The sequence below is a fragment of the Physeter macrocephalus genome, chromosome 4 (genome assembly GCF_002837175.3).
Source record: "Physeter macrocephalus isolate SW-GA chromosome 4, ASM283717v5, whole genome shotgun sequence".
NCBI lineage: Eukaryota > Metazoa > Chordata > Mammalia > Artiodactyla > Physeteridae > Physeter > Physeter macrocephalus.
In genome coordinates, this window is record NC_041217.1 from 27,164,357 (window position 1) to 27,187,136 (window position 22,780).

General features: G+C 42.2%; 1 protein-coding gene across 1 annotated transcript in view; it reads left to right on the plus strand.

Moving 5' to 3' along the window:
- The first annotated feature begins 5,699 nt into the window (after nucleotides 1-5,699).
- Nucleotides 5,700-22,780, plus strand: part of RGL1 (ral guanine nucleotide dissociation stimulator like 1) — a 133,883-nt gene continuing 116,802 nt past the window's right edge. The window contains exons 1-2 of the mRNA XM_007115666.4: nucleotides 5,700-5,780; nucleotides 6,745-6,855. Coding sequence (XP_007115728.1) covers nucleotides 5,754-5,780; nucleotides 6,745-6,855 — 138 coding nt within the window. The 5' untranslated portion in view covers nucleotides 5,700-5,753. The remainder of the gene's footprint in view (nucleotides 5,781-6,744; nucleotides 6,856-22,780) is intronic.

The window sequence follows — 22,780 nt, forward strand, 5'->3', positions numbered from 1 at the left end:
TTTTTTTTGTGGTATGCGGGCCTCCCTCTGTTGTGGCCTCTCCCGTTGCGGAGCACAGGCTCCGGACGCACAGGCCCAGCGGCCATGGCTCACGGGCCCAGCCGCTCCGCGGCATGTGGGATCCTCCCAGACCGGGACGCGAACCTGGTTCCCCTGCATCGGCAGGCGGACGCGCAACCACGGCGCCACCAGGGAAGGGAAGCCCCTGATATTGCCATCTTTAAGACAAGTTCTTAACTACTTATTTCCAAGTCCAGCATCTGTTATACTTGCACTGCTCTTACTTCTCTGTCATGCAGTACAATCTATTACCTAAGCAGACATCTAAAGAACGTGCAGATTGCAAACCAAATGCAGTAAATGAATACAGAGTTACATTAAAGGGAAAGAGTGTGGGGTTAGGGAGGGAAGGAGATATATTTTTATTCAAGGCCCCCTATGTTCCAAGCACTCTATTAGGTGCTTTATATAGCATAGTTTATTCTGTTAGATACTTTATATAGGATAGTTTTTTTAACACTCATGATAAGCATGAAAGGAAACAGATGAGGACACCAAACCTGTGAGAAGTGAGGGTTAAACTCTTGGTTGACACATTGTCTAGAGCTGGGATTCAAATCCTGGCTCTTCAATGCCAAATGTCTCATCATTTACCCAGGCACATAAGTATTACTACATGTCAACCTATGTGCCTAAGTATACTGTCATAATTTTTATATTTTTCATTTTTTTCTTGCAGCCAGAGATGTAGAATAAAATCTAGAAAAGCATGGTGTCATAGGAGCCAATGAATAAATAAATGAATAAATGGAGTATATAAACTACGTATTTCCACTTCTAGATAGATTCTCTTAAAGAATCTGCACACCAGCTTCTTATGTTTGCTCTTAGGATTCTCTATTTATCGGCTCTGCTGAAACTGTAGAGCAAGAAAGCTTTTTTTTTTTTTTCCTTTAGTTTGGGGTTCCTCCATAACTCTTCCTTTTTCCTGTTATATCCTAAGAATCTTCTATTGCTACTGACTGTCAGTCGTCACCAAATATGGCAACATAAAACTATTCCTAGCAACATCCTAATGCTTTAAGTATAGATCTTTTCTGATCTCCTTCACCTCCCCCTCAACTTTAACAAATTTTCAAGTGTACATTACTGTGAACTATAAGCACAATATTGTACAGTAGATCTCTAGCACTTTTTAATCTTGCATAACTGAAACTTGATACACATTGAAAAGCAGCTCCTTATTTCTCCCTCCCACAACCCCTGGCAACCACCATTCTACTTTCTGCTTCTACGACTTTGATTACTTTAGATACCTCATGTAAGTGGAATCATGCAGTATTTGTCCTTCTGTGACTGGCTTATTTTACTTAGCATAATGCCCTCTAGGTTCATCTGTGTTCTCACATATACAGGATGTCCTGCTTTTTTTAAGGCTGAATAATATTCCATTGTCTGTATATACCACATCTTCTTTTTTGTTTTTTTTAATATTAATTTTTATTGGCATATAGTTGCTTTACAATGTTGTGTTAGTTTCTTCTGTACAGCAAAGTGAATCAACTATATGTATACATATATCCCCTCTTTTTTGGATTTCCTTCCCATTTAGGTCACCACAGAGCATTGAGAGGAGTTCCCTGTGCTATATAGTAGGTTCTCATTAGTTATCTGTTTTATACATAGTAGTGTATATATGTCAGTCTCAATCTCCCAATTCATCCCCTCCTTCCCCCCGTGGTATCCATATGTTTGTTCTCTACATCTGTGTCTCTATTTCTGCTTCGCAAATAAGTTCATCTGTACCATTTTTCTAGATTGCACATATACGTGATATTATATGATATTTGTTTTTCTGACTTTCTTCACTCTGTATGACAGTCTCTACGTCCATCCACATCTCTGCAAATGGCACAATTTCGTTCTTTTTATGGCTGGGTGATATTCCATTGTACATATGTACCACATCTTCTTTATCCATTCATCCACTGATGGGCATTTAGTTTGTTTCCACATCTTGGCTATTATGCACAGTGCTGCAATGAATGTGGGAGCACTCAGGTCTCTTTGAGATCTTGACTTAAATTCTTTTGGATAAATACCCAGTAGTGGGATTGCTGGATCATGTGGTAGTTCTATTCTTCATTTATTGCGGAACTTCCACATTGTTTTCTGTAATGGCTGTACCAATTAGCATTCTTACCAAGAGTTTCCTTTTCTCTATATCCTTGTCAACATCTGTGGGGTTTTTTTTTGCCTTTGGTTTTTTTTTGTTGCTGCTGTTTTATTTTTTAAAGTAATGGCCATCCTAAGAGGTGTGAGATGATATCTTATTGTGGTTTTGATTTGCATTTCCCTGATGATTAGTGATGTTGAGCCTCTTTTCACATAATGTTGATCATTTGTACATCTTTGGAGAAATTTTTTTAGGTCCTTTGCCCATCTTAAAATTCAGTTATTATTATTATTTGGTATTGAGTGTAGGAGCTCCTTATATATTATGGATATATATTATGGATATTAACTCTTTATCAGATATGTTGTTCGCAGATATTTTCTCTGATACCATAGGTTGACTTTTCACTGTTATAATCGTTTGCTGTGCAGAAGCTTTGTAGTTTCATGTAGTCTCACTACATGCTTTTGATGTCATATCCATGAAATCATTGCAAACACCAATGCTATGAAGCTTTTCCCCTATGTATTCTTCTAGGAGTTTTATAGGTTCAGGTCTTATGTGTTTAAGTCTTTATTTTGAGTTGACTTTTGTGTATGGTGTAAGGTGAGTGTTCAATTTCATTCTTTTGCATGTGGATATCCAGTTTTCCCAGCATGGTGTGTTGAAACTTGTCAGAACTAATACATGAATTGAGTAAAGTTGCAGCATTTAAAATCAATATATGAAAATCAGTTGCATTTATATACATTAATAATGAATAATCTGAAAATGAAATGAAGAAAACAGTCCCACTTACAATAGCATTGAAAAGAATAAAATGCCTAGGAATAAACTTAACCAAGGAGTTCAAAGACTTGTATGCTGAAAAGTACGAAACATTGCTGATATCCTTTTAACAAAACTTGACCTGTTCTTTTAGGGCCATGCTAGATCATGGGTAGATTAATCTGGTAACTAAATTCAAACTTAGTTATAAATGGCTTACTGGTTTATCCTTCCCACATATTGACCAGAAGTATTTTAACCCAAAAGTATGTGTAATAAGGTAATACTGACTTGAGCTGCCTGCATGTGGAATATTTTAAAATAAATATTTAAAAATTATAAACTGCAACACTTGATTGCTGTATCTAAAACCAACCTTTCTGGGCTTCCCTGGTGGCGCAATGGTTGAGAGTCTGCCTGCCGATGCAGGGGACACGGGTTTGTGCCCCGGTCCGGGAAGATCCCACATGCCGCGGAGAGGCTGGGCCCGTGAGTCATGGCCGCTGAGCCTGCGCGTCCGAAGCCTGTGCTCCGCAACGGGAGAGGCCACGACAGTGAGAGGCCCGCGTACCGCAAAAAAACAAACAAACAAAAAAACCCAACCTTTCTTTGAGGATCAACATTTGGATAAAATCACGTACATTATCAGGTATAAATACAAGTAGTCATTCAGAGAAAACCTCTCTGAAATTATTCAGCAAGAAGACATCATTTTAGATTTCCCCACATTGCATACATACAACTTTTCAGTGAGTCTGGGAAAATGCAGTTTGGGAGGAAGTGCAGTAATAATAAGGGAATGGAGCTTTTTCTGATCATGTGCTAGGTGTTTTTGTATACAAGTTCCATTTAATCCTTTTTCAAACTCTATGAGATCGATGTTTGTCCCATTTTGCAGATGAGGAAATGAAAGCCCAGGGAAGTAGCACCCAAGTTCACTCTTAATGTAAAACCAGGATTTGAAGTTGCATCTGCTGGAAGCCTGTTTTCCCCTTACACACCAGGTGGCCAGCCTGGGAATTGGTGGAGTAGAGAGGAGGCTGAGGAGATTCGAAACCTGAGTGGCACCTTGTGAGTTATAAGCTGCCCTGTCCAGGAGGGCTTCCCGGGAGGGGCGTGGTTGAAGAAACTTCTCGATATCCCTGGAGTGGAAAACTTTAAGGAGTAATCTCCAAATTCACAGCCAAAAATCAGGTTAAAGTCGTGGTGAAATTAATCTTATGGGTTGCTTAACTGTCCCCAGCTGCATCTTGTGTACTTCAAGATCACTGAATAGGGGTGGGCCTGGGGGCTGAGGATGGCTTAAGAAGCAGGGAGGTAGGTCTTCCACACCATTTCCTCTGGACACTGGGGACACTCTATCCTGGTGGTCACAGAAGGGTCTAGTTTATGCGTTTTTGTGTTTTTTTAAATAGAAATGATCACTTCCGTTTTATAAAAAGAGTGTCCTGTCTCTCCACAGTTACTGAGCCCCGTAGGTTCTGGCTGTATGCGGGGAACTTTGCTGAGTGACTTGAAGATGTTCAAGTGTGCAAAGATTATTATTTTTTCCTTGATATGGCTTCACTGTCATTTATTTTGCTCTCCTGGGAACATCAGTACACTTGATTCTCTAGCTTTTCAGTTCATAATGTATTTATTATTAACCAAAGCCCAGACTTATGCCTTAGCATGGCAATTAGTGAGAGGCCTTTCTTTAAAAAAAAAAATTTAAAGGCGACTAAATTCATTTAGGGCTGAATAGTATAAAAGACATGAGCCCTAAACGTTTTTGCAATCGGCATGGAATTGTCACGTGCCAAAGTTTGATTATATTATCATCTGGTGTCTTGCTGTTGATTTACTTTCTGTTAGGACAAAACTCCCTCTGGCAAACTCCTCATGAATGGCTCTTTCCCTGCAGTTATTATCCCACTGTGTCCCTACAGTACAGACAACTCAACCCACGGTGACGAGTCACAAAGACTCACAGAACCTCCGGGGCCACTGGTGGCCCAATTTCCACGCTGTCAGTCTCAGCAAAACCCTTTCCTGCTTTGTCCCTTTCCCTCCCACTATGGCCAGTTACAGTTGGATGAGCCTTATCCTATGGGTGGTAGAAAGAAGTCCAGAGCCATTTCCTGTTGATGGTGTGCTGATGCAGGACAGGGGCAGCCCTTGGGTATGGGTTTGGAATACCCTCTGGCCAATTCTTTTCTTGTCCTAATGAAAAACTTCCGGGCTTCTAGTATTGCCACTCTCATTGGGGTCGCCCTGATTGACTCTAAATTCAATAGGTAACAGGCAGATAATAGACGTTTTTCTGACCAACTCCTCCCATCCTTTTTTGCACCTCCCCTCCCCCCCTTTATTTCTCTGAGCGAAGGAAAGGAGAAACACACTTAGATTCCTCATACCACACCCAGATCTTTTTTGGCACCTGGCGGCCAATCAGGAAAATTTGATCCACTTGAAAGGGTGGTTGCCTGCCGATCACTTTCAGAGCTGGAGAAATCACGGTGTGCTAACTTTATCCATGGGATTTCAGAGACGGAGAGTGCGCTCCGAAGCACAAACAGGAAAGCCTGACATCACGGAGCGGCGGAGTGGCGTGGGGAGGAGTCTGCGGCGCCCTCGCTCGCTCGCTCGCCGCGCTCCCTTTGTGGACGAGTCGCGCGCACCGGCGGCGGCGGGCGCGTGTCTGTGCTGGGTGCGCGGCGGCCGCGCGGGGCCGGGGCTGGAGGCGCCGGGGCTGAGCCGGGCGGGGACTGCGTTCGCTTGGGAGCAGGGCGCATCATGCCGCGTCCACACACCGGAGAGAAAACTGAGAATGAAATTGCTTTGGCAAGCTAAAATGGTAACGAGAACTCTCTGCCTTCTCCCGAGGCTGCTCTGTGGGGAATCTTCTCCCGCTTTCCCTGGGCGGGTTTTGGACTCACTCGGAGTGAACGGAGCAATCCGATTCCAGACGTGAGAGCTAAAGCTTTCTCCCTCGGCTTCCTACGCCTTCCTCTCTGCGTGTCTTCTCCCTTTAAACCATACTTTCTCAGCAGTTGCCTTTGGTGTGTCTGGGCAGATGTGTGTCAGCAAAGGAAAACTTTTAAGGCAAAAGGACTGTGAGTCTGGGTGAATCGTGGAGCGCTTCTGTGTCCCAGCGGCTCTTTAAACAACACAAACTTCACGTTTAGGGAAACCCAGGGGGTCGCTGCATACAGTTGACGTGTTGCTTTTTCTGCACATGCCAGATTATTTGACGGAAATGAAAACTTTCTCCCTCCCGCTAGCTTTGTGGGGTCCAAAACAATAAGAGGAGAAAAAGACATGCGAAGCATTTCACTCCAAAGGAGCGAGCACTCGGCATTTTGAACACTTGTTTGTGGCAGAGTTTAAAATGTAGTTTGCTCGAATAACGGAGCCACTTATAAAAGGACAACCTTTTTCTGCAAATGAATTATTTTTCCTCTCACTTGAGGAGGAAAAGTTAATCAGGACTAAACCCCAGTTTCTTTAAGAAGGAAAAAAAAAAACCAAAAAGACTTTAAAAAAGTATTTAAGATATGTGAGTGAGTCTAGGAAAAATAACTAAATGGAAAAGTCCGGGGCTCCTGATATCACAGGAAAGGGCTGGGGGCCAAGAAAATCTCAGCATTCCCTCTATCGCAATGTGTCTTGTGTTCCTCTGATTGTAATATTTATTTTGAACAGCCCATCTTATGCCCTGAGTGCTGTTGTAAGCAGCAAAGCAGCTGGGATAGATTGTGGTTAGCGGAGAGGAAAAAAAAAATACTCTTTTTCTTTCTCTTTGTCCCATCTCCTGGCAGAGCTCGATTCAGGACTGGGGTGAAGAGGTAGAGGAAGGAGCTGTGTACCATGTCACCCTCAAAAGAGTCCAGATTCAACAGGCTGCCAATAAAGGAGCAAGATGGCTAGGGGTGAGTAAAGCTGGAGAGATTGTGAACTTTGGACTTGCAGTGTCTCTTGTTCTGTGAATATCATTATTATTTAGCAGAGGCAGGCTTTTTTTTTTTTTTTTTTTTCTTTTCTTCTCTTTTGGCCTTAAAAAGGAAACCGCCAATGACCAAGTGTTTGCACTAGCAGTACCGGTCTGTTTTTGTACTTAGTGTTTTCCAAAGCCTCCCTTAGGTTTGTCAATAATTCAGAACCTCTTAGAAACATCTTGAGGTATTTGGCAAATAAAGTGGGAGTGGAGTGGCAGAAAGTGACACAGAGTAACAGGACCAGAAAATAGCACTGTGTTAGACAAGAGCCATTTTGCCCCGATGGCATCCGTTTCTCTCCCTGTCTTCCCCACTCTTGATGCTGACAGCCCCTCTCCTACTCCTGTACCTTTACCAAGTACCCAGTATGCTCAGGGGACCTGACATTCCAAATCTGCCTCCTATGGGGCATGGCAGATTTCCCACTGTTCATCCTTTCCAGAGCCTACGAGGAGGCATATGCGTGCTCAGTGCCCACGACTTCATGAGTAGAACGCATAGAGGGCTGGGTCTTTGGAGAAACACAGCTTCCATAAACAAGATTTTTTTCCACTGAGGTTTTAAAGTGATGGGTGAGATCATGTGAGTTATTCATTATCTCCTAATGGATCCTTCAACATATCCCAACTAAAGGGGATGTGAGGAAAGGAAAGCTCGGGCCAACAGCATCACGTGGGAGAACGAAGGAATTCGTCATCTGGAGGTAGAAGTCATCCCCAGAGAGCAGTGACAGATGACACAAAAAGCCTTGAGAAAGAACATAGTGGTAAGCGAACAGAGAGGATGGAGTGTGGTTTCACCTGGCCCTATTTTGGCCATACTCAGGCTTCACAGCTGATGGGCTTGAGAGCAATGAAGATTATGCACTGGCATCCAATCTTTACTGGCTTTGGGTTTCAGAAAATTCAGTTTTTTGAGCAGAAATCAAAGGTCGGGTGTGAAGGAGGACAGGAAACAAAACTGCCCAGGACTTTGTGTTAAGACTAGAGGCAGCATGTGCCTTGCAATTCCTGGAGTTAAAGGCAGGATGGCCAGCAGCAATGATTTCCTCTGCCACGGGCCTGCTGGGCTGCTGACACAGGCATTCACTGCTTTGGGCTTCCCCAGCTGCTTCAAGTCAGGCCCTTCATGCTCCGTACTTGGGGTTGGGGTACCACCCACCAGGGCGGTAAATTGTTAGTGGCATCTGCAGGTGTGCTCTGGAGAGGTAGGAACCTTCCCTTTGAAAACCTGAGGTCTTCACTTATCCAGTAGGTACCTTACTTGGAATATGATTTTGAAATTAATTAGGTGTATCACCAGCAGACCTGATGGGAAAAGCAGAACTAGAGTTCTGACAAGTCATCACTTTGTTTTTGGTGGTTGTATTTATTGCATTTTATTTAAATGTGGTATTGATGTGGTTTGGCCTGAGTATTTCAAAATGATTCACAAGTTCTGAAGCAGCTGTGCCTTCCAAAAGGTCATTACATTTTCTGATGCCAGGTTGTTCCTCTTTTTATAGTAAGACTGATGTTGCTTGGGCGACAGTTTTAGTTTTTGGCCGGACACAATAGCGGTGAATGAGTAAGTCATGGAGAAATAGAGGGGTTAACTCTGGAGGTCCCAAACACACGAAGTATGGTTCATTTAGATGTTCCCAGTTATTTAGTTATGCTCACTGACTGTTCCGTTCGCTGGACTCCTCTTCTCTCCCCCTCTCCCAGAGTTCTCATATTTATACAGAGTTCAGAGTTGGTTCACCCTGGATTTAGCAGTAGAGCTAAAATATCAAGAGGGAAATATGTAAAAAGATTGCTTCTAGTTGATGGAGGAATCTGTCCTCAGAAGCCAGTTCCTAGGAACTCTCCAACCCAGATCCCCCTTGTTTTCTTCTCTTAGGTGTCCTGTTGGGAAGCACTGTTTTTGTCCTTGGAAATTCCAGATTTAATTAAATGTGACTCAACCGATCGAGCCATAGCAATTACAAAGCCTTTCTCTTTAGGCCGTGAGTGGCTTCTCTATATTTGTTTTTCCAGTAACCCTTTCAAAATTCTTCAAAGCAACCATTTTATTTAGTGACTTATTATTGAAATATAGTTGACGTACACTCTGATGTTAGTTTCAGGTGTGCTGCATAATGATTTGACATTTGCATACGCTGTGAAGTGATCACCATGATAAGCCTAGCAACCATGTGTCCCCATGCAAAGTTATTGCAATATTATTGACCATATTCCGCACGTCAAAGCAACTGGTTTTAGAGTGAACTAGAGACTGAAGTGAGGTGACGGTGTATCGAAATATGACAACAATTTCTGAGGAGGGTAGTATTGTGATTATCTCTTTCTTTTCCACATTAGGAAGAAAGGTCCAGAGAGATTAAATTGCTTGCCTGGGTCACACAGCTAGGAAGTGGTAGAGGCTGGATTTGAACCCAGATGTTTAGTTCTTTGCTGTTGGGAGCTGCCTGGGACCCTAAGACTGTTTCCATAGTGGTGGAAGAGAACTTCAACTCAGAAGAACAAGGATGCTTATGATGTACCCTCCCCCCTAGATACTGCAGCTGGTGCAAGACTTGAGCAACACACCTTTCTTTTCTTTATGTTTTGAATGATAACTTGAGCTGCAAATTGAGGTATTCGTTGTGAAGATGTGTATCTTACGATAAGCTCTCCATCTTGAGTGTATGAAGGGTCGTACACCAAAGACGTGTGAGCTTCTGTAGCACCTCAGGGTGGGCACGACTCTCACTACATGTCAGAAAGCCTAAGTGACTGAGTACGATGTTTGTAGTTTCTAGTACTCAGATCACAAAACAGAATTAAGATCCAGTTTGGGAATGATAGCAAAATAATTGCACATTCTTAGATGTGAAGTATCATACAATCCAAAAACATTTGGGACATTCTTTTTTGTTTGGTTTGTGAGATCTTGTGTTCAGTTGATCTTTTGAAGAAAAACCCTCTGTCTTTGGTTGTAAAATATACAACCGACTATGGCCCAGGCTGGACTTACTGGTACAGCAGCTGCAGCTTTGTGAGGTTATGTTGGGCAACTTTGAAAAACTAAATGCTATTGAAATACTGACCCAATTTTCCCTTTACAATAACATCTTAGACTGGGGTAATTTTACCCAGCTATAGCCCTCAAAGAAAAATCGTTCTGATTATGTCAGAGAATCATAAAATCTCAGGACTGGAAGAGACATTAAAAAGTAATCTTACCCAACCATTCCATTAGCTTGTAGAAAAATTTCCAGTAATTTTTGGAAGAGCAAATGGTGAAAAGTTATTTTTCTTTTGTCCCAGCATTGTGATTGTACATTGACAATGATGTGTAGAAACAATTTAAGAAAATATCAGTACCCTCTGGAAGCAGGAAATGTCCCATTTTAGGAGGAATACTCAAATGGACAGAGGGAAAGGATCCCACTGTTAGGGAAGGGGCTTCAGTGTCAAGAGCCCATTTTGCTGTCTTCGGAATATGGCAGCCTCAGGGTCCAGAAAAATGTATCAAACCCAAGATAAAGTCAAAGTGGGGATATTTGTTTCATAAGCAGGATTGGTAGTGCCAGGTCACCTCTGCAAGGTTTGTGGGGAGTGGCATGGTCAGCGGATAGTCACGTGGTTTTCTCATTTCTGCGCTTCTGTGGCCGCGTGGTCCTTGTGGGGAGGCCCCAGTGCCTCCCTGCCCAGCGTCCTGTATTTATCGCACTATCTCCCACAGAGGCCCTTGTTGGGTGGAATTGAAATACTTGATAGCTGGGAGGCTGGTAAAGATAGTAAAATAGGACAGGAGAAAAAAGAATGCATTTAGAAATAAAAGGAACTGGAAATCTGTTATAGAGCCTAGTGGGTTATATGAGTGCAGTGGTAAGATAACCACTTGTCACATCTGAATGGAGAAGTTTGACCTCACTTTGATGCACTATTTGGATTGACTCTACCTGGTGTTTCCGTGGCATTGCTGTCCATATTGCCTTTAAATGGCACACAGTTCCTTGAGTTTTCAGCAAACTTCACTTCTGGGAAGCTTCTCCGATCTCCCAAGTCTGGAGGAGGTACCCCTTCTGCGTGTTCCAGAAGCATTCTCTATCTCTCTGTGATGCATTTACCTCACTCTGTTGTAAATTGCCTGTTTATTTGTATTTCCCATTAGACTGTAAGCTCTGTGAAGTGAGAACTATGGCCATCTAGTTGGCAGACACTCAGTAAATGTTTGTTGAATGAGCGGATCAAGCTTCATGCCTTTCTGCGAGGCAAATATTGTCTTGATAAATATGAATGTATGGTTGGCTCCTCATCTAAACCCAAATCAGCATGAAGATGTTAGCTTATAAAGAAAAGGAGGGGTGCATGGGAGAGAGAAAAACTAATTAGCTAATGATTACAGCTATCGTACATCCTTTCTGTAACAAAGCAGGGCACAAACAAAGGTAGTGATTATTCATTTTAACAACAACAAAAAAATCATGGCAGTGAATTAACTAGACAATCCCCCAGTGCCTTTTAAAGGCAAGAGGTCCGATAGTATTGAATGTTGAAGAAAGAAAGGCAATGCACAAGTTAGTGTTGGCAAGCATTACCATAATGTATGGTCAGAGGGCTCAGGAGCGAGGGTTTTAGAATTGTAAGGAGATAAGCCCTAGAGGAGCCCTCAGTTTACAGTCAGTCATCCTTGTCTTCATCTAGGAATACAGGCCCTCGGATTGCATTATTCCTGTCTATCGGAATGTTTAATTTAGGCTTTAGAAAGTAAATTCCAAAATTTAGCAACCATCTGTAAATGAACCAACTGATATTTTGCATTTTGACCTTGGGAACACGTTTCTAAAATAATCTAATAGTACAGCATGTGGCATACACCAATCAAGAAAATACGGTCAGTTTCAATTGCCTGAGCTATCGTTATTATGTTAAGTCCTTTCACTGCTTTCAGAATCTTTTGGGGTCTGTGTAAGGAATATTTAGCATGTAACCCAAGAATATCCATTTCAGTTCAGCAGTCCTGGGGACACTCAGCTGAGTGCAAGATACATGTCTTCCCCCGGCAAATACATAACAGCGTAACTATGAGTCACATTAATTCCTTATGCTTAAAGCATACATGCTGTTAAATTAATATTGTAAGCATATTTCATTGTTATTTCTGTAAAAGCATAAAGAAAAATTTCCTGGAGTTTAAATTTAGAAAGAAAAGTAGAGCAATAAAGTCGATACCGTGCCTCTCCCCTTTAGCTCTTTAGCTGGAATCCGCCACTGCCCCATCCCACGTATTTTAGTTTCCTTTGTCCGTGGCGTGCATATCCTTGTACGTATCCCCATTCTATGTAATCAGAATCTTGTAGTGACTGTCTTATACATTTTACATTAAAATATGCAGTAACAAGCTGACGTAAATAAACCGTTTAAGTGTCTACCAAGATACACTTTATACAGAAAAAAAAAAAGAGATTTCTGTAAACGAAGCAAGGCAAGTATTGGTTAAATGGGGGGAGCTGAGGAATGTGGCTTTATTCTGTGAGAGAAGCTCAGCTCAGCTCGTGTCTGGATTGCTGATGGGTGTGGTTATCCCCACAGAGTTGATTTGGAACCTGGAGTTTGGGGCAGTTTCTGGGTTGTTTGCTAGTGAAACAGCCACTGTGAACTCCCTCGCTGCTGTGGCCTCTCTCTGTAGGGTTCTGTCATCTGCATTTGAGTCTGCTAACGTCGCCTTCGATAGGGTACATTTATTCATCAACAGCCAGACACCATCATTATGCCAGACACCACGTGAAATCTTGGGAGTCCACGGTAAAGCAAGACACCCCTTGTTCTTAAGGAAATTTCAGGTAGTAGGGGAGACAGGAACGTAAGCTAATTACCATATTTTGTGGTAGGTGTGATCAGTGCTGTGTGAGAGATCTGCACTGGGTGTTAGGGGAGCCCCAAAGGGTGGCATATAAATCAGATGGGAGTGGGGAGTGGGCACTCCGGGAAGGCTGCACGGAAGAAGGGCCCTTTAGTGGAGAGCTGACAGATGACAGGAGTTAAATGAGGGTGTGGGGGGCACTGGAGACAGGCATTCCAGTCAGAGAGCACAGCGTGGGGAAAAGCATGGGGGCCGGAGATGAGAGCCCTGTGTGAGGCTCAGCCTGGGGAAGGGGGAAGGGCCCCTGGTGGGGGACTGATGGGAAAGGAGGCCAGAGAGCGAGACTGGAGCCATGTCTGCGCTAAGCTGTAGAATCTGCTTGGTCCTGGATGCTCTGTAGTCAGCACTAAAGGGGCTTCAGCAGAGGGGGGTGGTCAGATTTGCATTTGAGAAAGATGACTGACAGCTTGACAGCTGACGGGTGGGTGCATCGGGAAGGAGCCGGACTAGGGGAGGAGGCAGAAGTGGTCATGAAGTGAGGAAAGGAATGAGGATCCAGGTGAAACTGGGGCAGCGGAGCAAAGAGGGTGGACGGGGGAGAGTGCAGGGAGAGGCGGGACAGTGGTGGGAGTGGAGGGTGATGAGAGGGGGCCTGGCAGGCGTGGATCTTAACCAGCCTGGTTTCAAAGAGCAGGTCAAAAGCCTTCTGGCTTTCTGGGGTCAGCGCCATCCTCTTCTTATTGGAGGAAATGTCCTGGGGACTTCAAGGCAGCCTTGCTCCATGTAAACACTAGCGAATGCCTTCTTTCCCGTCAGCAGGCCCTGCAGACCAGACCGAGGCATGCCTGCTGTGTCCTGTCCAGAGACAAATCTCAGTTCAGGCTCATGAACGGGGCAGCAAGCACTGCTTGCTTCTCAGATTCCAGAGCGCTTTGGAGAGCTGGTGGTTTCTGGTTTGGTTTTGTTTTGTTTTTGTTTTTTTTTTTTTTTCTTTTCCTTCTAAAGTCTTCTGTTTCCTTACAAACTATACAGATTGAATCTGTATGCCATGGAGAGGGAATAAATATGGAACCCACAGGACTATGATTACAGAGTTGTATTTTAGACAACAGCAGTTACACTTATAATTGGGTTGTTAGGGACGCAAGAAATTTTATGGTTAGGTGTCCTGGTCTTTTTCCCTCTTCCTACTCAATGTCTTTAAACCCTTTCTGAAACTGTTTATCCTGGTTGCTGGCATTAGTGCTCTTGGAGGCTCACCCTGATTGCTGGCTCCACTTGTACAGAAGAAAAAATTTGATAAGATCTAATTCTTCCGTAGTTTACCACTTCCACAATTTCAGTCTTTCTCTCTTACACACACACATAGACACACATACGCCATAAATTAAAATGTCTTTTCATATCATATTTTTAAGGATTTGGTGCATCTTATGTCATTTCATGACCTCTTCTATATAACTGATCAAAGTCTGACTTTGTTATGTTTTGCTTGGTTTCCCTTGTATCATTATTGTGATTGATTAACTTTCTTCTGTTTAGGAACTGTCTTCAATTTAAAAAAGGATAAAAATAGAGGGAGGAATGAAGGAATAAAGGTAGGACAAGACTACATTAGGTAGAAGACACCTTCTTGGAGGAAGCCCAGTTAGTCTTGTGCAGAGAGAGAGGCATGTCATTTACCACTGATCCTTTGGGCTTAACGCTGTAGAAATACCTGTGCCTTTTCACCACTGTGGCTGTGTATTGTGGTCTGATAAGTGGGGTTTCTGCCTAGCTTGGTTCCTCAAAGCCGTCTTCTCCTTTATGTCATGCCGTGTATGACTGACTTCCAAGGATAATAACGGTGGTGTTTGGGAGTGGGATGGCGTGTTGTTGGTTCTGTATATCCTTCCACACTCACAGAATCATTACCCTACATTTTCTAGTATAATTGTTTGTGCCATCTGTGGTCCATTCATTTGAATTCATTTCCACACAGTTAATCTCATCCCATGTAAACGCCCCCAGACATTTTCTGTTTGTTTGCTCTTTCAGCAAGGAATTGAGCAATTCAAGTTTTCCCCTTTATTTTGTTTCCTGCTGATTTTAGTACCCATTTTCATCTTTTATAAAAGCAAAGCCAAGGCTGAGTCCTGCCAGCTTCATGATTCTAAAGATAATTTGAAGGCCAGAAACAAAGTGTTTCTGCTAAAAGTAGGATGTCTTTGGTAGGTAATATCAACTGAGGCTCTTGGCAACTTTCTTGGTAGCAGCTCTTTTCTAGTCAGATGCTGTTCTCATGCTGTCACTGCTGGTGACGGAGCTAGAATCTGTGGACAATTTCTGTCTAACAAAAGTACATGGCATGGATATAGGTAAAAATAATTGAAACTGGGTTAGACATTGGCTAAAAATAAAATGCTTTACAGTCATGACTTTTCTAATTAAAATTGCAATACTTGAAATTCTTTATTGAGGTGACTGATACTCCCAAATAGAAAATTCAGGAAATCGGAAGCATTTGGTTCGTTTGTGAAGCACAGGGAAAACATTTGCTGTTTTCTATCCAAATGTTGACTTCTCCTAATGACACAACACAATGAGCGTATCTGATGAGCATATCTGTTTTGCGAAGTAACCAAGAATTAACAGGGCCCAGAGCCATCAGGGCGTGGCTGGGGTTCTTTCTCCTGCCTGGGGGCCTTTGTAGGAGACGGCACCTCCTGTTTGCTCTTTCTCTTCAGGGGTGTTTCCAGCAGGAGCGCCAGCTGAGGGAGGTAACCTATGCTTTGGAGCCAGACAGATGTGAATCCAGAGCTGGCCTCTGCTGCACGTGCGGCTATGTGAAGTAGGGCTCTGAAGTTACTTAACCTCTCTCAGCCCTAGTTCCTCACCTGGAAAGGGAGGAGATGAGCAATCCTCTCTGGACAGAGTTACTGTGAGGAGTTAGTTGTGTGTGTAAGGTGCTTGGCGCAGAACCTAGGGTATGGTCTGCCCTCCCTCGCTGAGTGGTGGGGCTCTCATCGGGACCCCACCATCTGGGTCCTCTTTGAACCCCACGGTGGAAACTTGCAGAGGCGTGGGTCCGCCCTGGACGCTTGTGGGTGTGTAGAATCCAGACCGCTTGATTGAGACACGGTCTTAGCGAGGCTTTATGTTCCTGACATCCCTTTCTCGTTTTGCACGTCTGGGAGGAAGGGCCGTGGCAGGGTTTAATAATCCTCGTTTATTAGAAGTAATATCTATTGTCGTGTTTTCTCTGTCTGGCTGCCTGTACAGTGAAAGATGATTATTGCCTGGGCTCCAGTATTTCGCATTTCAAATTCCTTCAGTTTTCCTCTATAGTTAATTTGTAGGTGTTCTGATTTTTATGCTTTAAAAATATTGTACTAGTTAACAACGGGCTGCATTCTGTCTCCTGTATTTGCCATTTCTGCGTGAAAAGTGGGAAGGTAGGAAACAATTTGCCTAAAAATTGCTTGGTAAGCATTATGCTAATCATTCTTCGTTGGGCATAATTTGGGATGTGAGTAAATTGCGTTTTCACAAGTTACAGTAAAGGTAAAATCTCTCATTGGGCTGCATGTTGATTAGCTAATGCAGTACTTGAGCCCCAGACTAGGAATGAGCTGAATTGCTCCAGAGGTTGCGACTTTCACAATGTCACAGGACTTTCTAAATCTTCACTTTCATCATCTGTGAAATGGGGATAATCGTTCTGCCCGTGGGTTTTGTGAGGATCATATGAGTTAGTGTATATACAAGTACTTTTTAATATGTAAATTATTATACAAATACAAGGATATTCTTATTGTTAGGTAACCGTAAGGCCGTTTTTTGTTTTTTTGTTTTTTTCTTCTCCTCACCACCTAAGTGCGTGATTGGCATATGGTCTGTTCATTAGTCCTGCCTTTCTTCTCTCATCCCAGTGGGAATCGTTTCTATATGTTTTTCTTACTATTTGCTGATTACCTAATGATATCTTCATGTTCAGCAAGGAGTAGTGTTTCCTCTGCCATGACCACTGTTACTAGTAGTATTCTTGGTGCATTGAAAGTGCAGAGATGGCTTCTCTCAGTAGGTGGGATGTGGGAACAAATATCCCATACTCACAGGACTCTAAAGGCAAATGCAGTAAATATCTTGCATATGAAAACGTCCTACTTTCTCTTTATTTTCTTATTCCCTCTCCAGTATGATTTTGTTTTGTTTTGAGATAATGGCTGTTGATTCTCTTTGATTCTCCCTTTCTTTGGGGTACTTTTAATTTGTTGCCGAGAAGGATAGTAAAGTTAATGTGCTCAGGAATGGAAAGTGCTTCCAGCCTCTCAGAGCTGCTGGAAAATCAGCACTTGGTTTTAGGCCAAATCCTGATGTGGGACTTGAACTCATGACCTAATGCCATAGGCAGAATGTTACCAACCAACCCACACTGACCCTCATAAGATGTAGGCATTTAAAATACTTCCTTCGAGTAGTCCTCTTGTTGCTTTTTGGGTTCTCTTCTCTCTTTCAGCCTTTTCTTATGGCGTTCCTGGCTTTCCTGTTAGGAATACAATTTGAGTTTTAAGATCTTTGTTTCTCACTGTCTTTCCATTTGCTTATTACCGTCGCTTCCTTCTTGCTTTCCATTTCTCCTGTGTGAGTTCCTTGTTTTGTTCCTGTTCCTTCCTGTCCTTCTTCTGGATTAAAAATAGTCTCCGGGGTCTCTGGCTTCTTGCCCACAAACTTGGCCTTTCTTCTATTCATATAGGGTCCCCCCTGAGTATCTTAAGATCCTTTCCTATGCTCTCAGGATACTCAGGCTCCTGCATCCATTCTCTGTTATTTACGCCTGTTCTCAGCTGACTTGTGGGGCCAACTGACCCTCGTACTCCGAGCTGTAATTGAAAAATTAAATCTCTTGCACAAAGATGCTGAATAAGTGATTTGCTCACGTTAAGTGTTACTGACAGACACTGAATCCTCCCTGCGTGTGCTGACTCTGTACGTGGAACAAAAGGAGAAGGGATCTTACACACTGACTCAAGGCGCTTGTGTAACATCATCCATGTGCAAAGCAGCGGGGCCAAGATCAGCTGGGCCCAGGACCAGCTTTCATCCATCACGCTGCTGTGGGTATCCTGGAGGGTCCTGCTGCCGTTTCGCTCCCACAGAAGTGTTTCTCAGGGAGCTAAAGTTGATTCAAGTGTTTCTTCGTGAACATTCTTTGGTTAGCGTTGAAGGATTATGATATTCTTTACAAAAATGACTTTCTATCCATTGTTGACCTAGACAATCCACAAATGAGTGTCTGCTCGAGGGATAAAGCCTTGTAAAACTTTAGATGGCTGGGCCACAAAGTGCTGATGGCAGCAGCTCTGATTTAAGCCCCCACCCCTAACCTGAACTCCCTATTTTGCTAAGAGTTACAGCAACAGGGTTGATGATACTCTTCTATGTGGCAGATGAAAGCTTAAAAGTTTTCCTTCCATCTCTCTGACCCTCCAGCTCCCTATGTGGTTATGTCTCCATTAAAAGAACTAGCCCTATTCTTAGTTGAGAATATAGAGTTGTAGATTTCATCATCCATAGTGAAGTCCACATTTATATGCAGCTCTGTCCTCCTCCTGTCACTGCATATGCTATTGTATCAGCTTGCAGTGCTTTTCTGTTCACTGATTGACTGATAAACTACTTACCTTTCAAGTCCCAGCTCAAATGTCATCTGTACTCTTCTACTTTCCTCTTCTGGAATAATTATCCTTTTATCTGGGTCATCTTAGCACTTTAGGAAAAGCTCTATTACAGCACTTGTCACATTGTATCCTTTTTTTAAAAAAAATGTTTCTCTTTGCCCTGTTCGTTTGAGCTCTCAAGGGCAGGGGGTGGGACCATCTTTAATCAATCTTCATATTCCCATCACCTGGAACCATGTCCAAGCCATAGTCAGTACTCGGTAAGAATCTTACAAGTTGTTTGACCTAGTCTCTATTATAAAACATGTGTCTTCATGACTTTTTTTTTTGGCCATTTGGTAATGTTGTAAATCTCATTCTTTGAAACAAAAACGAAAATATTGAATAAATAAGCTAAATCTAATTTGTATTTTATACTTCAACTGATGACACAAGAAAAAAAAGGAAAAATGCTGCTTTTGCCTCATTTTTGTCATCATTGCTTTTTTCTACACATTACATGATCTTATGAAAATTGGTTTAACTATTATGGTGACCTCTATAGGTAGAATAACATGGTATTTAAAGTTAATCCATAAGCTTCTTGGTGACATACAGGTTTGAGTCATGGGTCAAGGACAGACCTCCGAGAACCCAATTCTACTTTGGATTCCAAAGTTGTTTTACTTAGGGTTTTCACATATTTTATTTGGTCTCTTATCTGAGGGCTGCAATTGGCTTCAAGCTTGTATTAACCTAGTATCAAACCACTTTGGCTTTGTTCTGTAGAACACATTTTTGTAAAGGGATCTGACACCCTTTATGTTCATAACCACCTAGGGTTATGCACATAATGATGAAGCTGCTTCTCTGAGATTTTGGGGGCAGGCTTGTTGTGTACGGCACTTTCTGGGGTGTGCTCCTCTTATCAGAATTCATTGGCAAGAGGGGATTTTTAAAAAAGTTACATAAATTATACTTTATTATGTAACATAATAGCATCTGTAGACTTTTCAGTTTTCGTTAGTAAAATTCAGCTGCCTTTGCTCTCTTACCCTCTCAAAGTGGGTATCCTCTGCTATGTGGTCTTACATTCTTAACTCTTAAATTTCTACTTCAGGCAAAACGTAAAGCCTATGCTAGAAGTTTTTGGCAGTCCAGCTGTCGTTAGGTGTTTCCCGTCAGACTGTCCCAGTGTAATTGGCTCTGTCATGGTCAAGTTTTCTGACTGCTTCTGGTCCTTCTTGCCTTTTATCCAAGCATGTTATCCTTACCCTTTTCTTTTTATAGGGATTCAATGGCATACATGTTTGCTTTGGAAAAGAAGGAAGAACCTTTTCAAAGCAATATTATTCTTAAAAGAGTGATGCCACAACATTGTACACGTTATTTTTACAAGAAGAGAAAAAATCACCCATTATTCTACCGCAGTAACACAGTTCTTTAAACTTTTGCTTTTTATCTTCCAATCTTCGTTCACAGGCGCACGTTTTAACATAGTTGCAATCATGCTATTTATTCAGTTTTTTTTAATCAGCAAGATATATTTTTCAGAACAAATTCTCTAAAAGTTACTCTCTGGTTTGAATCTTATGTGCATTTGTTATATTTCTGATGTCACAGACAAAAGAATGCATTTGAACTTGGAGGAGTTTCAGAGCGATACTGCTTATTATTAGTTAACAAGCCTCATTTCTGTTCTTCTTCCTTGTGAAATCTGCTATCCTTTATCCCAGCTGTGGGCTCTCACTAGGAGCCTGAGAGTACAGCGTGAGATGAGGACATGTGGGCAAATACGCAGTGCAGTTGCGCAGGGGTGGATGGCTCCCCTTCCTTCTGCTGACGGGCACCGTCGTGGGTCCTGCTGCCCTGGGGGATGTGGGACCAGAGCTCTTCGGGCTGCACTGTTCAGTACGGTAGCTATTAGCCTCTTGTGCCGATGGAGCACCTGAAATGTGGCTAGTCTGAATTGAAACGTTCTGTGCATGCAAAGTCCACGCCAGATTTCGAAGACTTTGTATGATAAAATAGTGTAAAATAGCTCAGTCATTTTCTGTAGCGGTCACATGTTGAAATGATAATATTTTGATATAACAGGTTAAATAAAATATATTGTCAAAATGAGTTTCACCTGTTTCTCTTTTACTTTTTTTTTTTTTAATGTGGCTACTAGCAACTTTAAAATCTCATACTGTGGCTGGCACTGTCTTTCTATTGGACAGTGTTGCTCTAGGGCCTTGCCTTTCACAATGCAGGGTATAGCTTAAGAGTGGGTTCTGAAATCAATTTAGTGGGTCAAAAAAATCAATATTTTAAAATTGGAACAGAATGAAATAAAAAATATTAGAATAACATTGTTGTGAAACTTGTTTTAAATATGTGCAAAGGAGGTACTGAGTCATGTGTAAAAGGCATCTTTTCTTTTTACTGTGAATCATGGTTAAGAAGTTTGAAACTCACTGTTCTTGTGTGGTTCAGCTTAATCAGTGCATCACCAGGAGGCCTGGTCTGCTTTGTAAGAGGGCAGGTTGCTACCAGCAACACCATATACATTTTAGGTCTGCTTGGTTAGAAGCTCTTCTGGGACAATTCAGCCAAACGAGACCCTGCAGGAAAGTAAACCTGAGCATTGATGCTCATCCTAAAAGCAGTAGCTCCTCAGGGGACTCCCAGAGTGAAGGGTGGACTAAGACGGTTATAGTTTTGTCGACCGAAGTCTGGACACGTATGCTCAGCACTGAAGTGTTCCTTAAGCTCAGGAGAGACTTTCTTTTATCTCATGAGTTGCTTCTTGAAGATGTCTTCAGAATTGCCTCATGGGTGGTAATTCTTTCTAAGAAGGAGAGTGGTTTCTTAAGGACCTTGGAGTCAAGCTGGGCTGGACAAGTGTTCCCTTTGACCCTTAGATCCTCCACCCACCGTGTCTTGTTGAAATCAGAAGAGGCTGTACTGTCATCTAGGCTCACATCTGTCCTCTTCCCTCTTGACAGAAAGAAAGCACGTCCTTACAATGTGCAAGATGTAGGGGGAGTCACCAGGGCTGTGTCTTTGGCTGGGTTCTAAATAAAGGACACTTAAAGCCACAGAGAGAGGCGGAGATAAGGCTCCAAAAATGAAATTTATGGGTTTGCTTGGGCCTTGTATTTATTCTGACAGTTGTAAAAATTCTTTTGGGCTGACCCATTTTTCCTTTCTTAATTAAAAAAAAAAAAAAGAATCTGGCAGGCAAGAGTAAGAAATGTAAAACATGTGACTAATGCTTCAGCTTTTTCTCCTGGAGCCAGATTCTTTAAAATTATACCTTAGACATGCTTGAAGTTTTAAAAACAATTGCCCACAAAAGCCACCAAACATTTGTTTCCGAAACTTGTAGACTTAGATGGCATTCATTTTCAGTAAAGAGTCCAAAACACAATATTTAGGAGTTATTGAACTGAAATCTTCTTTGGAGATTTTGCTCTGGTGAATCAGATTACCCTAGGAACTGGCAGAGGGCCAGGCAGCCTTTCGCCTCTTTTGCTTGAGTATTTCCAGTCCTGTTGGTAGTTACCCAGAATCTTTGAGGGAGTTAGACAAAATGATCTCCAAGATCCCTTGTAGATGGAAAGTACTATGATGTCGGTGAGGTACTGGATGGGCAAGCAGGAGCTGTGTTTATGTTGACCTCTTCTTGTTCTGTACCCATCACAAATAATTCACTCTTTCTTTCATTCCTTCACTTATTCGTTCAAATTTGACTCCTACTATGTGCCCAGTACTGTTCTTGGTCTCTGTAGACAGCTCATAGAATTTTTGAGCACTTTTATTACAGTGGATTTGAGGGCCTGCAAAGTTCAGTTCCAGTCTCTCCCTCTCTAGTGTTATTTCCTGTGTCTCACTTTTACATATTCCACACTTTAACCGAACTACACTACTTTCCCGTCGCAGGGTCTTTTTCCCCAACTGTTGCCTCTGTCTCAAATGTGCCCCTTCCCCCTAATCTCCTGTGCAAATCCCTGCCATCACCCAAATTCCAGCTCACATGCCATTTCTTTCACAAATCCACTTTGGTTTCCCAAATGGTGGTAAATTATCCTTTTCTGAGTTCTGTAGCACTTTGTACTTCTCTTGTGATGCACATGTAATCGTATTAGGTTGAACTGTATGAGATTGCCATATTAGTAAGTTAAAAATGGTTGAATATTGGCAATTTTATATTGTTCTTTTTAATATTAGGAGTGTTCATGTATGGAACTTAAATTAAGTCTCTTTACACATGTACTACACTCATGACTCAGGTTTACCTAAGATTCCTTGGTCTTTTTAATTTTTGTAATATTAATTGTTATGGAACTAAGTCTCATTTAGCCTGTACTTGGAGAGTTGATTTTAAAAAGATCTAATTGTAG